The sequence below is a fragment of the Pleurodeles waltl genome, chromosome 3_1, assembly GCF_031143425.1.
Source record: "Pleurodeles waltl isolate 20211129_DDA chromosome 3_1, aPleWal1.hap1.20221129, whole genome shotgun sequence".
NCBI classification, from domain to species: Eukaryota; Metazoa; Chordata; class Amphibia; order Caudata; family Salamandridae; genus Pleurodeles; species Pleurodeles waltl.
This window is the reverse complement of record NC_090440.1, coordinates 1,493,621,427-1,493,636,272: the sequence shown is the minus strand read 5'-3', so window position 1 is coordinate 1,493,636,272 and position 14,846 is coordinate 1,493,621,427. Positions and strand designations below refer to the sequence as shown.

The window sequence follows — 14,846 nt, the reverse complement described above, 5'->3', positions numbered from 1 at the left end:
CTTGAAACATAACTCTTGTTCGAATATTGATTTGTAAAAATAAAACTGAAGATTGGTAGAAAGAAATATGCCTTCCCCACTTTAATGTGCCAGTTTCCATAGCTTTAAGAGACACTGGAAATCTGGACTTGAAAGTGGAATATTTAAAATGAAATGACAGGGCAAACAGAGTGCTTGAGCAAGTAAACCTCTTAGCTTCTCTACATACAAAGAAATTGCTTAGAACACATGATGGATTGTTAATTTTGAAATATCTTTTTTCTAGTTATATATCTTTCAAAGAGCTAAATGTTTTGGGAGGATATTGAAGAGCCTAAAATAATCCAATAACATCAAAGTCTGTGGCATAACCTAAATCTGTATTTTGCTATAAGAAAATTGCATTTAGATACTGTGAGAAAATACCTCTTTTTGCATTATCACCCTACAGTTTTGATGCTGATTATTATTGCTGGATTTTGAACTGTTAAGTCCCCACTGCATGTGCCCTGTCCCCTAAAACATGATAACATTGGCTAATCCCTAATTGACAATCACATTTCCAATAAGTGCATAGTATGTAGTGCAGGGAAATATGTCAATTGCATGGAAAGTTAAATGTTGCCTTTGTCACCTATTGTTTCACCCACTCAGGTGGCTTTAGGCCAACATGTGTAGACTGACTGCTGCTTTTTTTAAACATGCAGAAAAACTTGTCCTACTTTTAAATAATAACTAAGTCACACCTAAGTAGGTAGGTCATGTAACCCACAAAGTAGAATGACTTGCATTTAAATGTGGTATGTGTAACACCTTCTTATTGGAATGTTCCTACAGTGACTAGATGCCAAAAGCTATTTTCACTGTAAAGTGCTGTAGGTGTTGAATGAGAAAAACGAAAGAGAAAACAAAATCATAACTCTACTAACTTTGGTTTTGACAACCTATCAGAATACTTCAAACACTATTTTCATGTTAATTAAAAATCCATTTTAGTGATTAAGTAGGATTTTTAATAAATATTTGGAAAACAATTGACATTTAAAATGATTGGAGTTGTTTGCCTGTATTTCCAATAGAGTAATTAGCATCAACTTGCCAGTAATTGGCCTGTCAGTGCTTCACCTTAAAAAGCATGATAACTGCTCCCTAAGCAGAAACAGTGGGAGTGTCCATTTGGCAGGAAGCTCTGGGTGGGTGACACAGATCAGCTCAGGAAGGGCACCTGAGGAGGGTTCATGAACTTCACTAGCTTGAAAGGGACCCAGGTGATAACTTCCCATTTATAGTTAAATACAAGGGGAGTCCTGGGGAAGAGAAGCCTCAAGTTTGTCCCCCAGGCCCTCTGTAGGCAATCAGATCAGTGAGAGAGGGAGATGGTACCAGAAGCAAGTGATTATGGCTTTTATCAAGAGAAATGTGGGAATATTGAGTGGTAGGAATTTTCTTGTCAAACCCCTATCACAGGGCCACAGGGCAAGCCTGGGTTACTGGGCCCAACCATGGTGGTTGAGGCCTTTTACTCCTCAAGTCCTTGGGCCCAACCCATAATGGATTCTGGTCAACTAGTCCAAGTATCCCGTCTTCACTTGACTCTCAGTGGTAGCTGTGGTCTAGCAGATAATGCTCCCTCAGGTGGATGTAGACAAAGTCCAAAGAACACATCTCAGAATTCAAAGTGCAAATATTACAACCACTAAATCAACGTCAAGCCACATACTTGCTTTCATTGGAAAAACATAGTACTTTATTTCCAACTCTACATAGAAGAGAGATGCAACATTTGCAATTCCCCTTGATGTTGAGGTTCTAGTAGTTGTCAGGTGAATCCCTGTCCCAATCTCCTTTGTGTGAAGTGTGAGGGTTATTCCCCATTCACTGGTGACTGCATCCAGGGAATGCACACTATTAGGATGTACTGAAGAGTTCCCTTTGACTCTTCAGGGTTTTAGTCAAAAGTGTCTATGGTGCCGCATCACCTTCAGCAGCAAGTTCCCCAAGGCTACAACAGTCCTAGTTCAAGTCTTATCTACTCTTGCAGCACAGAAATGTCCAGAGTTACAACCAGTGCAAAAAGTGTGGAGTCTCTCTAGATCAGGTCCTTCTCAAAGAAGAGAGGCTGCTAGTGGTACACATGGCAGCGTAAGGCCGACATAAGCTTGCTCTAGGGAGGGGTATGGCTGCTGTCCTCTGAGAACAGAGCACCTTACAGCTCACATCGATGTGGTAAGTCCTTTGGCTCCTGACTGGAGTTCCACAAGGGTGCATCATCCTCCTCCCCATCCTCCAGGTCCACGGGTGGTCAGTCAGGGTAGATTCTCTGGGGCTACAGGACCCTCTGGTTGCAGCCTCATTCCAGTACTGAGTGACATCCCCTTGACTTTGAATATTTGCTCCCTGCACCCCCCTAGCACACAGGGTTGCCGCAGGACCTTCCGGGTGCAATGTACGCCCCTCAGGTACAATCAACAACACCATGGTGGCCAGGGTCACCACACAGGTGTTCACGAGTTCTTGCACACAGATTACCCAACTTCTTCACTGGTGGCCCCCTCTGACATACAATACAACATACATATACAACCCAGTGCTCAATATTTCGCTCAGTCATTGGTGGCCCTCCCATGGCATTAGAGGATCACTGGAAACAGTCTTGAACATGAGCTGTGGCCTGATTAGTGGTTCAGTCTAATCCTCACACCTTGCCCAAAGAGTCCTCATGGTAGGGTGTATCACAGGACATCTCTCCCTTCTATGCTGTCCTCTTCCTCTCAGGGCACACTGGCCTTGGAAAGCAGGCAAGTGCTGGTTCTCCAGGTTCCAGTGCAGATGGTCTTGGGTTCCTTGGGTGCTGCAGGGAGACTAGTAGGCCTTGGCCCCCCCAGTCCTGCCTGGCAGATGACAACCTCTAAAGAACTCAATCTCCCATTTATATAGTCCTTTTCCAAGCACCAAATGTGATTTAAGGTGTGTTTCTGCTTCTTTTGAAGTGGACACTTCTCCTTTTCAGCTTTCTGCATCAAAGATGTCTGTCTCAGCGGTCTTCGAAGCTGTTTGCCCACAACACAATTCATGAGAGTGACCAGAGTTCACTCCTGGATATCAACCACCATGATATGTGCTTCAAAAGGTAATCTCAGACTACCAGCCCTACTCTTTATGATTCCCTTACAAGCCCCATGTCCCTTCCAGAGATGTGTGCAGGGCCTTCCTGTGCGATCTATCATTGAATCAAAGAGCAGTCTTTTGATATGTAGAGGGAGTTCCTTCCTTGTCCTCCCAGTGTGTCCCCACCCAACTCGTAGGAATGTAGCAAAACTCAAATCTATCTGGGGAGATTCCTCTCCCCATGTCTTCACCAAGCAAGCTTGGGCTACCTCAAATGGAACCTAGGATCCCTCCACTGCAGGCAAGGTCACTCAGTGTACATTCACAGCATGCTTTGGGTCCAACACTGCTACCTCTATACATTGTACCCTTAAATGGACATATGCATTCAGTACAATCACTTAATCTGTGTGCACTGTTCAGCACAGACTCTTGTCTATCTTTGGCTAGGGTGTGTTCTTTATAAATGCACACCCTGCCAGAATACACACTCAGTACGTGCCCGATACACACCCTTCATGTATTTTACTTCACACCCAGCACACATACACCCAATTCATGCTTTCCCTATGCAAGCTCTGCACATCACTATAGGCTTCATTGAATGTATTCCGCTCAGGCACACAAACACCCAGCACATGTACTAATCAGACATGCACTACACAGTACTGCATCATCCTTGTACTGTACTCTTCCCAGGCACACATAGAACCATCAGAGAGTCACTATCCCTGTGCTGTGCAGCATTCCACATCTTACCAGATATAGGCCAAGAGTGAGTAAGCACACAGCAGCTGAACATTTGAGTAGGTGAGTGAGCCTCTAGGCCTCACTCCAGTTACGCATGGTAAAAAGGTCCTGTTCACTACTACTGATCACTACTCAGTGCTGCTAAACTCCTGGTGAAGGCGATAGCCTTCCATCACTATAGAGGGTAGCGCTTTGGATGCCTCTCCCAGTCCAACTAACCCAAAGTCATGAGACAGGGCTATGTGATGGCGCACAGACATGATTCCTTTTTCACCTATGACAAAAAAATCTGCATTAGGGATACAGACAACGGGAGGAAAATGTGGATTTAAGCCAAACCTTGACATTTTTAGGACATTATGGATGAGAATAAAAGTGGGATGCACAAATGTCTCACCACCCTGAACTCCCAGTGATGTCTAATTTTCAGAAATGTCGAATATTGATAGGTTTCTTTGAGTGGCATCCGAGCCTGGGTTCAAATAGCGCGACTTTAAACATTCCCAAAATAAGTCCGTTTTCTAGATGCAGTTTTGTTGAATTTTGGTGTCTTTCCTGTTGCAGACAATAGACCGAGCAACATAAACACAGTACTGTTTTTATCAGGTGAAGTGTGGGAAAACAGAATCATGCACTATTTGTTAATATCAATTGAATTTCTCTCCATGTCTGACTTCCAAATAGAAGCCATTGTGCAACCAAAACCACGTTTGGTAAATACCCTTTGAATCATATGATTGTATTGATACCTCCAAATTCACAGCTGTATATATTTATTCTACTCCTAACTTCCTGGGCACATTTAAAAAATGCAGAGATTTCCTTCCTACCAATTTTTCGTTCTTTAGCTTTTACCATATGAATTGATGCATCCTTGGTAACCAATAAAGTTACTGAGTCCAGGTATTGCTAGTATTTGGCCAACCAACAATAAAAATTCCTTTGACCAGAGGAGTTTGACATACGTAACAGTGTACTACTTATGTAAGTTGGTGATAGGTTCAAAAATTACAAAACAACGGATTGTCATCTACTTCTGTATTCTACTACTTATTTATTTCAATAATTGTTTTCTGTGGGAACCCCCTTAGTGATCTACAACAATTCTGAGTTCACTCATGGCTTTCAAAACTGTTTCTATCACAAACTCCAAGTAGGTTGAATCAACAAAATATAAGCTACACCAGCACCCGCTTAATAAAATGTGAAAACCGAGAGGCAGAATCAAGTTAAGGAAAGTGGTGCTTCACCCAGTACAGCACCACTTTCCTTGCACCCCTTAGCACCCGCCTACCGCCACCGTGTGTGCGCTGCAACTAAGATAGAGTACACTATGGAACAGGGTAGGGGGCAATAGCATCAAAATATCTGATGTTATTGATGTACTGCTCAGGATTTGCTCCGAAATGTTGAGCCTCACTCTGAACAGTAAATAGGGGCCCCTTGTAAACAATGGAGTGCCACCCTTTAACGCCTGCTCTGAGCAGGAGTTAAAAGTGATTAAACAAATGAAGCAAAGACATCTCTTATATGTCTTTGTGCTATTTTTACAGCCACTTTGATGGGGGAACACCCCTTTTGCATACATTATGCCTGGGTTACAAAGTTGCGCAATACATGCATTGCGCCACTCTGTAAATATGACGTGAGGAAAAAGCCACCTCAGCACTGCTGTAGCGTCAAAAAATGACACCAAGGCAAAACTAAAGTGGTGCTAGGCCCTTTTAAATCAGGGCCCGAATATCTATTCCTGAACTGTGAGGGAAAGGATATCTTAGCACAGCAAATCTTTTCTTGATGTAATTTTTTGGAAAAATAGGTTTCTAGCACAGCACTTTCCACCATTTTTCCACAAAACAAAATGTTTCTATATTTTAGCTATTACTCAGTTCCCTCCAGAGGAACCCACAAACCCTAGATAACTTTAGGATCACCAGGATGTTGGAAAACATGAACCAAGATTTGTCCTGAATAGCTATTCCAGATAAACATTTATGAAGGCCTGAGCTCCACTGCCCCAAACACCCCAAAAAAGGACTTGATAGCCGTGTTTTTAATTCAGTTGGACAAATAAATGAAAGGCAATAGGCTTTGCCAAAGGTACATAAAATGAAAGTTATGATGACTCAGACCTTTAGAACAGAGCTAAAACAAACTTTACGTTTTGAAAAACATATTCACAAGAAAATGTATGCCTAAAGACTCTCATAGAAATGTACTTGTAGAGGGGCATTATTTAAGGCTAAAGTTATATGACGCCATGATGGTCATTTGTTACATGGCTTTTATATTTCACTGGCCTTTTTCTGTTCCTTGAATTCTTTCATCCTCAACTGATCCTAAAATTCAAGAAACAGGTTTGAGTTCCTTTGTGGAAACACTCATGTATTACATGTGTGTCCAAGGTGATTTCTCCCCCGAAAACGATAGCTTTTCAGAATTAGAGCCTCTGTTAGACCCTCCACAACTTGATAAATTGATGAAATCGTATAACTAAATTTTATCATGACATTACTGCAGTATTGGAATGTGACACCACGGCTTTGGCAGTACTTGCATTGATGGTGTTAGCATAGGTTTAGTTCTCAAACCCAAAATTAGGGCCCCATTGGTAAACGCAAATACACTTGCTATGGTTGTACAGGAGGCAACTGTTTTTGGTAAAGGATACACATTATCAAGAGTCAAAAATGTAATGAGCAAAAATCTGACTTTACTCACTTATGGAACTTATGTCCAGTTCTTTATATTTTAAACATGACCAGCCTACAAAAGTGTCTATTCTTGTTGCAACGCAAACAGATTTGAACATGAAAACATGAAAATAATATCGAGTGTTCACCTTTCACCGACAGTATTAGCATAGAGTCAGTGATTTCCTTTTGCTTTTTTTTATTTTTACTGCCGTATATTAAATATATTTCAAGCTGAGCATGGCCCATTGCCTTCTTTCTTGTAAGATAGATGCACCACCAAGTCACAGGCTGCTATTTCCAAATGTGAAAGCAATTCAGTCTTTCACTTTTTCTTTTCATCAATAATGCAACTTCAGCCCATTTTCGGAATGCAAGGGTGCTAGTGGAAAACTTTCGTAATGCCAACAGAATTATTTCAGACTTCAGTAACAGATTTTGCTTTACCAATTGAAATATAAATGTCAGCAGGACCCTATTACTGATTGAAGCAACCACAATAAGGCATAGTATTTGTTCCTCCTGGGAGTTCTGAGCAAATAAAAATGTTTTGCAAAAAACAAATCTGCCTGAGCATGTTCGAGGGCACCTTCTTTGCCTACCCGTTTAGCACCCATGTGCTCTATTTCTTCCCAGTTTGTGGCCCACACGTTGATAGGCGTGGTGGTGGTTTTCCCTGGACCATTCTGCATATAGCTCTTGGGATCTTTGGAAGACCTGCACGTGCCTGCTATACACATCTCAAATAATCCCATGGTAACTGCTTGTCCATCGTTGGTCAGGACATGCACTTCCACCGCAGAATCTTTACACTGATTGAGGAGCTTGTCCCCAAGTGCTAATTGAATATTCCCTATTCAGCAGGCACTGCTAGAAAACCAAATACATTATAAGATTGGTGAACTGTACTACCGAGTGGCAGTCTCTAAAACCAACATGGATTTTGGATCATTTCAATTGTAAAGACCATGGGGTGTTGTGGCTGATCATCCATTTTTCATTTTTCCTGATCCTGCATTGCAAGATACTTTTTAAGTAGTAATATTATCATTTCATTTAATTTAGTAAGAATAGGTAACCAGGAAGTAAATATATGCTAAAGATGAAACATAACTAAAACACTTTTTGACATTGCACAAAAAAACAATATATTTGTTTAATCAAAGCTAATTCTCATAGTGGGTAAAATAAACAATCAATTATGTACGTTTTGTGCTGATATTTTTGACCTCTTTGGCAGGTTAATATGCTAACAGCTGACTTTCATTAACTTTACCATTTTAATTGGATCCTTTTAGGTGCTCAGCCAACTGGTCAGGCACGCAGTGTGAGCGGCCAGCTCCCAAGAGCAGTAAATCTGACAATACCAGTACACGTAAGTATCTCAAATTAGTATTTGCTACTATTCCGATTATACAGTTACAGTTATACACACCAAGGACTTTGTTCAGTAGTATATCACCTTTTCACATTTAGCAGACAATCAGTCAGACTGAAACTTATGCTGAATAAAAATATTTTTCACGATTTGCATTTTAATGACCTACTAGTTTTTCTTGCATTTTGTTTGCTTAGACCATGTACCACATAAAACGATTCTCAAGGATTGTCTATTTTTTGTATACATGTGATACATACAAACCAGAATGATACACCTTTCTCCTTCAATGGCATCACTGAACATGGTGATTAACTATATCTCACTTTGTAAAATAATAGTTCTGATATTAATCTACCTCGAATACTCTAGTCTCTACTTCGCCGTGGTTACATGCATTGGCTAAACCAGTTTATAGATTTTCAAAAGTATGTTCTGCATATAGTAACTTCCTGGTTTAAGTTGTCTTTTTATTAGTGTGCATTTGAGGAAATTAATCTATAATTAAATCATCACTCAATTCTACATTTCAACAATCCCTTACACAATACACTTCGATTAATAGGACACACATCTTAGGAGCTTCCAACCACTATGCATGGACATGTTAAGATGATGCGTAAGGCGCTCCTTGAAAGGTCAGTAATTAGCAGACAGTTGGCTGTTTTTTAAATGTCTGATGAATAGGATCAATCTATATCCCTCTATATAGGTCTTTCATATTGCAATTTGCCAATATATTGGTTTATTTGCACTTTCTGCTCATTTTAATTAATTGCTCCTTTAACTAGTATAGTTTGGGGGAGGGGTATGAGTACATGGAAATGTATATATTCTCAGGAAAACAATTGTTCCTCTATGATTGCATCATAATAAGCTGTATTTAGATCCTCACTGCTGTTTTGGTGTAACTTTGCCATGCTACAAACTCATGGGAGAACTAATTTTCATGTTGATTGTTAGCATGTTTTCTGGAATCTTCTGAAATGCTGGAACTTAAGTAGATCATGGGACTAAGTGGCATATTTATAAGCCCCAAGTCCCACCTTGTGCCACATTAGCTTAATTTTTTTTACACTAATGTGGTCCTACGACGCCAAAATTCTCGCACCACATTTACTTTTCTCACCCTTTGCCCCACATTATGCCTATGCCAGGCATAATGTATGCAAAGGGGCGTTCCCACGCTAGGGGGGGCAATAAAATGGAGCAAAGAAACCAAAGAGGTTTCCTTGCATCATTTTTTACGGCACTTTAAACGCCTGCTCAGAGCAGCCGGTAAAATGGGCTTTCATTATTTATGATGGGCCCCTATGTACTCTGCAGGAGTAGCGTCAAAATATTGTACATCAACAGCGTCATGAAAAATTAGACTATTGCCCCCTACCCTGTGCCATAGTGCACCATAATTTAAATACGGCGCACACATTGTGGTGGTAGGGGGCTGTAAAGGGGGCAGGAAAAGTGGTGCTGCACACAGTGCAGCACCACTTTTCTTAAATATACCCCTAAAACTCTACAATTCCGACCACTAACAGTATTACTCTGACATCACACAAAACTATACTGCCAAATTATTGTGATATGACAATGACTTTGTAGTTTACAATGCCCCTTAAATGATCAACATTTTCAAAATACCCTTTCGAGCAACCTCTGTGGAGCAGAAATGTAGTGCTCCTCTAGTAGAATATTGACTTCCCTATGGTTAATTCTGGCTGTTCCTTTGATAGAGTGTTCCATTGTGGCTGGAACAGATATTCTGTCACTGAGCCTAGACATTCGTGAAGGACCCCACTCGGGCAGGTTCATCCAAGGACTTGACCATCTCTTTAAGATTCCCTTACTTCTCTCATTGAAGGGCAGGTTCGCTGCACATGCCTTCAACAAGTATTTCTGTTTAGTTGTGATGAATGCTTTACTTTGCACATGAGGTGTACACGTAAATCAATTATGCTTTGCGATTTTAGCACGAGTTGTAGAGGTAGGAACATGAGTAGTTCCCTGCACATTCTGTTACTTCAATAGCATGCTTTTTGTGCCAAATCAGATATAGCGATGTGTGAAAATAGTTTTTTTTTATAGATTGAAATTGCACAATGAGCGGGTGGGAGTTGCTGTTCATGCACTTCAGTATTTGCATAAGTACTTGTGATTCTGGTTTTGAAAGAGAACATCTTCATACAAATTATAACTTTGTGTACCACAAAAAAGATTTTTGCAATAACTACACCCAAAGATTAAATAACATATTTTGTCAATTACATCATGTGTCATTCAGCCTAATCCTCTAAAATGATGTATACATTTGTTATCTTAATACACCTTTGCATTGTACAACTGCTCGGCAGCTATTATATGCGTCAGATTTAATCATAGAAGTAATGTTAGTAGCATTTATGATTTTAAATTTAACTATCAGTTCTAGTGATGTTGTATCATTATTTGTGTGGCACTATGTGCGAGTTCACTAGATTCTCTAGAGTACTTGCTTTATTTTCTATGATAGAACAGCATGAGATAGCGATAGAAATAAGCAAAAGATACAATGCAACATTTTCAGAAGAGTGCAAGATACATTTCGAAGACCATGTTTTATTTCACTGTGAGCACTTTTAAAAAGGAACATGGTTTACATTGTATTTACAAAAAAATGCTTCAATGAAATACGTTCTGATAAAGGTATGCTACACATTGTATTAACATAGCAGACGACAGATAAATCTTTGATGATTGCTGACTAGCCACTTGTTTGAGAAGACTCCTGCTCCTGGAGAAGGGTCTTTGAGCTGTGTTTTCCAGTATACCCTGTTCATAATATAGTTCAATAGGTAGATGAAACCAGTATTCCCAACAATTCATACAAATGCATTTCGTTGACATGTTTCTGAGGTTTGCCTGTCTACATATTTCGGTGACAGCTCAACCTGACTAACATACATGCTTTAGTAAATGAGCCTTCATGCTTAAACCAAACATTTTAGACTATTTTTCTTTAGAGTCACAGAGGGACTGAGCTTCTGTTATAATTGGGTCCTCTTCAGTGATGAGTGAGAAGTGATGATAAAGGACTTAACCCCATATTTATTTATATTATGCTGTGTTGTGTTATCTTACAGAATATTACGCACCCACTTCTTAAACTGCATCCTTACCAGAGATAGCATTAATCTTGCTTCAAAGCAACAAGTGTAAAGTCAGATTAATGAAATGGCAAGTTTAACAGGGTCAGAGTATTTTTGGTGTTGATTCCACGCATTGACTACTAGTGAAATTATTCTGATAGGGACATGGCTGTATGTATCCTACAGGCCACAGAGTGCTCTAACGTTGTTTGCAAACTCACACAGAACACCGCATTTAGAATTACAAAATTTCTTTCAAGGTTGAAAAGGTCACCCAGGATCTGATAAGGTGGTATGATCTTCAGAGTCAACAAACGGTATGCTTTGTGTAGAGTAAAACTTTTTGCAATACTCTTGGGTCTCCTCTGTGACCAAATGCTGGGAGCAATATAGGAAAACCTTTAAAACCTTGTTTAAGCAGAGAACTAAGTCACATAATAGAAATGAGAGACCTGGTCAGATAACAGTGCCACCCACACCCATCCAATGTAATTATTTAGAAAGATAAGGGACCACCATAATACAATGCAACTGTTTGGTCACATCTGAGGGGGCATTCATCCATGTTTTACCAGTTTAAATGTACGATCATGCAAACCCAACCCAAAAATTTCATTTTTGCTAACCAGGGCCATTGATGATCTCACAAGGAGACGATTTAAAGAGTTCATATGGCTGGGTCAAATTACTAAGCATGCCCCCTATTTATTTAGTAGTCTGTTCAAAAGAATTCAGAGTCCAACATGTGAGATACATATACTAAGCCTATATGCAGTAGGCCTGCCAGAATTCCAGGTTACAGTGAATTGTGAACATCAGACATCTAGTTCATATATTTCATCATCCTGAAAGCTTCAGTTCATGTGGGTAAAACTGATCAATTAATGTTCACATTGAGAAGCATTTCCCATGTTAATTGTTTGAAGGCTGGTTTAATCACAAAGTTTTGAATTTCTTCTGGAGACTGTGTCTGAACACATGACACATAATCCTCTAACTAGGTTTCTCTTGTCCCCTAGAGAGAAACCAGAAGGTTGTTTATAGTTATCTGCTGAAGTCTTGAAAAATGGTAGCTCCACTCCAAATCATTTATTTCTTTACTTTTTAAATCATATCTGTACACCTTTCTGGCATTTTCTGCTAAGTTAGTATTTTTTCTTTGCTAACAGGACAGTTATTTTTTCAAGGGGTGGATCTTGTGTATTTCCTTTCCAGGTAACTGTATTTGAATTATTTGATTACTTTGGCAATGTTCCTGCTTCCTCAAAGAACTTTAAGATAGTCCTGGTTCTGCTAGTTTATCAACTTTACTGGTCAGTTGTTAGAAATGGGGTCCCTAGTTGGCAGTGTTTTGCACCCTGTCCAGGTAGGGACTCACACTCAGGGTAAGTGAGTCACACAACTAAGATAACCCCTGTTCACCCTTTTGGTAGCTTGACTCAAGCAGTTAGGCTTATCTCGGAAGCAATGTGTAAAGTATTTGTACACACAGTGAAAACACTACAAAAGGACTATACACCAGTTTAGTAAAATAGTCAATATTTATCTGAATAACACAAGACTAAAACAACAAGTCAAAATATATATTTTTAAATGTTTAAGCAAGTCTTAATCTATGGGAATCAATGGATGTATCTCTTTTGCGCAAAGTACCGAATATGATTAAAAAACAAAGACAATACGGGCCACAGGGAAGATGAGGGGCCAGAAAAGCAAAGCAATGTGCAGGGGAGGTGATGCATTGATACTTTCCTCACAGGTGCGATGATGCCTTGGATCCCTGCTGGGAAGGAAAGTGATGCATTGATTCTTTCCTTGCAGGAAAGGTGATGCATCGATTTCTAGACACGCAGCCTCAGTTTCCTTCTGTGGTGCGGAGTACATTAAAATTTGGCACCCAGGGACAATGTGTGCAAAATCCAGACTCGCTGTGTTGATGGGACCACTGTGAAACAGGGACTCCCTCGATTCTGCAGCTGCGACATAGGCGCTGGATTGGTTCTCCAGCCATGGGGCAGGCGCTGTGTCAATTCTTAAGCTGCGAGACAGACGCTGTATCGGTTCTTTTGGGACGGTGCACTGATGAGTGGATTTTCTCCTTCAGCTCACCAGCTTGCACTTCCAAGGGCCCAATGACTGTCTTTGATGTGCCTGAGACTTCTCAACAGGAGGCAAGCGCCGTTGAAGCCATTGGAAAACCTCTGGAAGCAGGATGTAGAAAGCCAAGTCAAGTCCATTCACACCAGGACTGAAGCAGCAAGCAGCAGGCCAATACAACAAAGCAACAGTGTAGGAAAATTCCACTGTTGGCATGGTTATCCCCTAACTTTTTGCCTTTTGTTGATGCCAGCTTTGATCAAAAGTGTGCTGGGAACCTGCTAACGAGGCCCCAGCACCAGTGTTCTTTCCCTAAAACTGTACTTTTGTCTCCACAATTGGGACAGCCCTGGCACACAGATAGGTCCCATGTAAAAGGTGCCCCTTATACCAAGGGCCCTGTGGCCAGGGAAGGTATCTAAGGGCTGCAGTATGTATTATGCCACTTTGGGGACCCATCACTCACCACGTGCACACTGCCGCACAGCTTGTGTGTGCAAGTGGGGAAAAAAAGACTAAGTCAACATGGCACTCCCCTCAGAGTGCCATGCCCACAACCCACTGGCTGCACCATAGGTAAGTCACCCCTCTAGCAGGCCTTACAGCCTTAAGGCAGGGTGCACTATACCACAGCTGAGGGCATAGCTGCATGAACACTATGCCCCTACAGTGTCTAAGTCAATTCGTAGACATTGTAAGTGCAGCCATACTGAGTATATGGTCTGGGGGGGTGTCAAAAATGAACTCCACAGTTCCATAATGGCTACACTGAATAATGAGAAGTTTGGTATCAAACTTCTCAGCAAAATAAATCCACACTGATGTCAGTGTGGGATTTATTGAGAACTGCACACCAAGGGCATCTTGGAGATACCCCCTGCATGCCAGCCCAACTGCTAGCGCTAGGCTGACCGGTCTCTGCCAGCGTACAATTTCCAGACAAGTTTCTGATCACATGGGGTGAGTGCCTTTGTGCACTCTGTGACCAGGAACAAAGCCTGTCTTGTGTGGAGGTGCTTCACACCTCCCTCTGGAGGAACTGTAACACCTGGCGGTGAGCCTCAAAGGCTCAAGTCTAGTGTTACAGCCCCCCAGGGAACTCCAGCTAGTGGAGATGCCCACCCCCCCCAGACACAGCCCCCACGTTTCGTGGCAAGTCCGGCGAAATAATGAGGAAAACAAGGTGGAGTCACCCCCTTAGCCAGGTCCACTCCTAAGGTGACCAGAGATGAACTGACCCCCCCTCCTTGGAAAATCCTTGTTTTGGAGGATTTAGCCCAATAGAAATAGGGGTTTGCCCCCCTCCTCAAAAGGAGGAGGGACAAGGAGGGTGTAGCCACCCTCAGGGACAGTTGCCATTGGCTACTGCCCCTCCAGCCCTAACACGCCCCTAAATTTAGCATTTAGGGGTGACCCTGAACCCAGGAAATCAGATTCCTGATGACCTACAAAGAAGAAGGACTGCCTAGCTGAAAAAACGGCATATCTCCAACTTCAGAGAACCTGTACTAGCGACGCATCCAGTAACATCTGCTGACTCAGAGGACTGCCCTGCAACTACAAAGGATCAAGAACTCCTGTGGACAGCGGACCTGTCCAACCAAAGAAAGAAGAAACCATCTTTAAAAGGACTCTCACCTCACTCCAGAAACGTGAGCCCCACCACTCTGCGCCCATACCCCTGGCCCATGTCCAGAGAAACCAACAACTGAGAGA

At 41.4% G+C, this 14,846-nt stretch overlaps 1 protein-coding gene across 1 annotated transcript in view; it reads left to right on the top strand.

Moving 5' to 3' along the window:
• LRP1B (LDL receptor related protein 1B) overlaps positions 1 to 14,846 on the top strand; it is a 4,500,992-nt gene that overhangs the window by 4,448,992 nt on the left and 37,154 nt on the right. Inside the window, exon 88 of the mRNA XM_069225083.1 lies at positions 7,829 to 7,905. Within this exon, the coding sequence (XP_069081184.1) occupies positions 7,829 to 7,905 (77 nt within the window). The remainder of the gene's footprint in view (positions 1 to 7,828; positions 7,906 to 14,846) is intronic.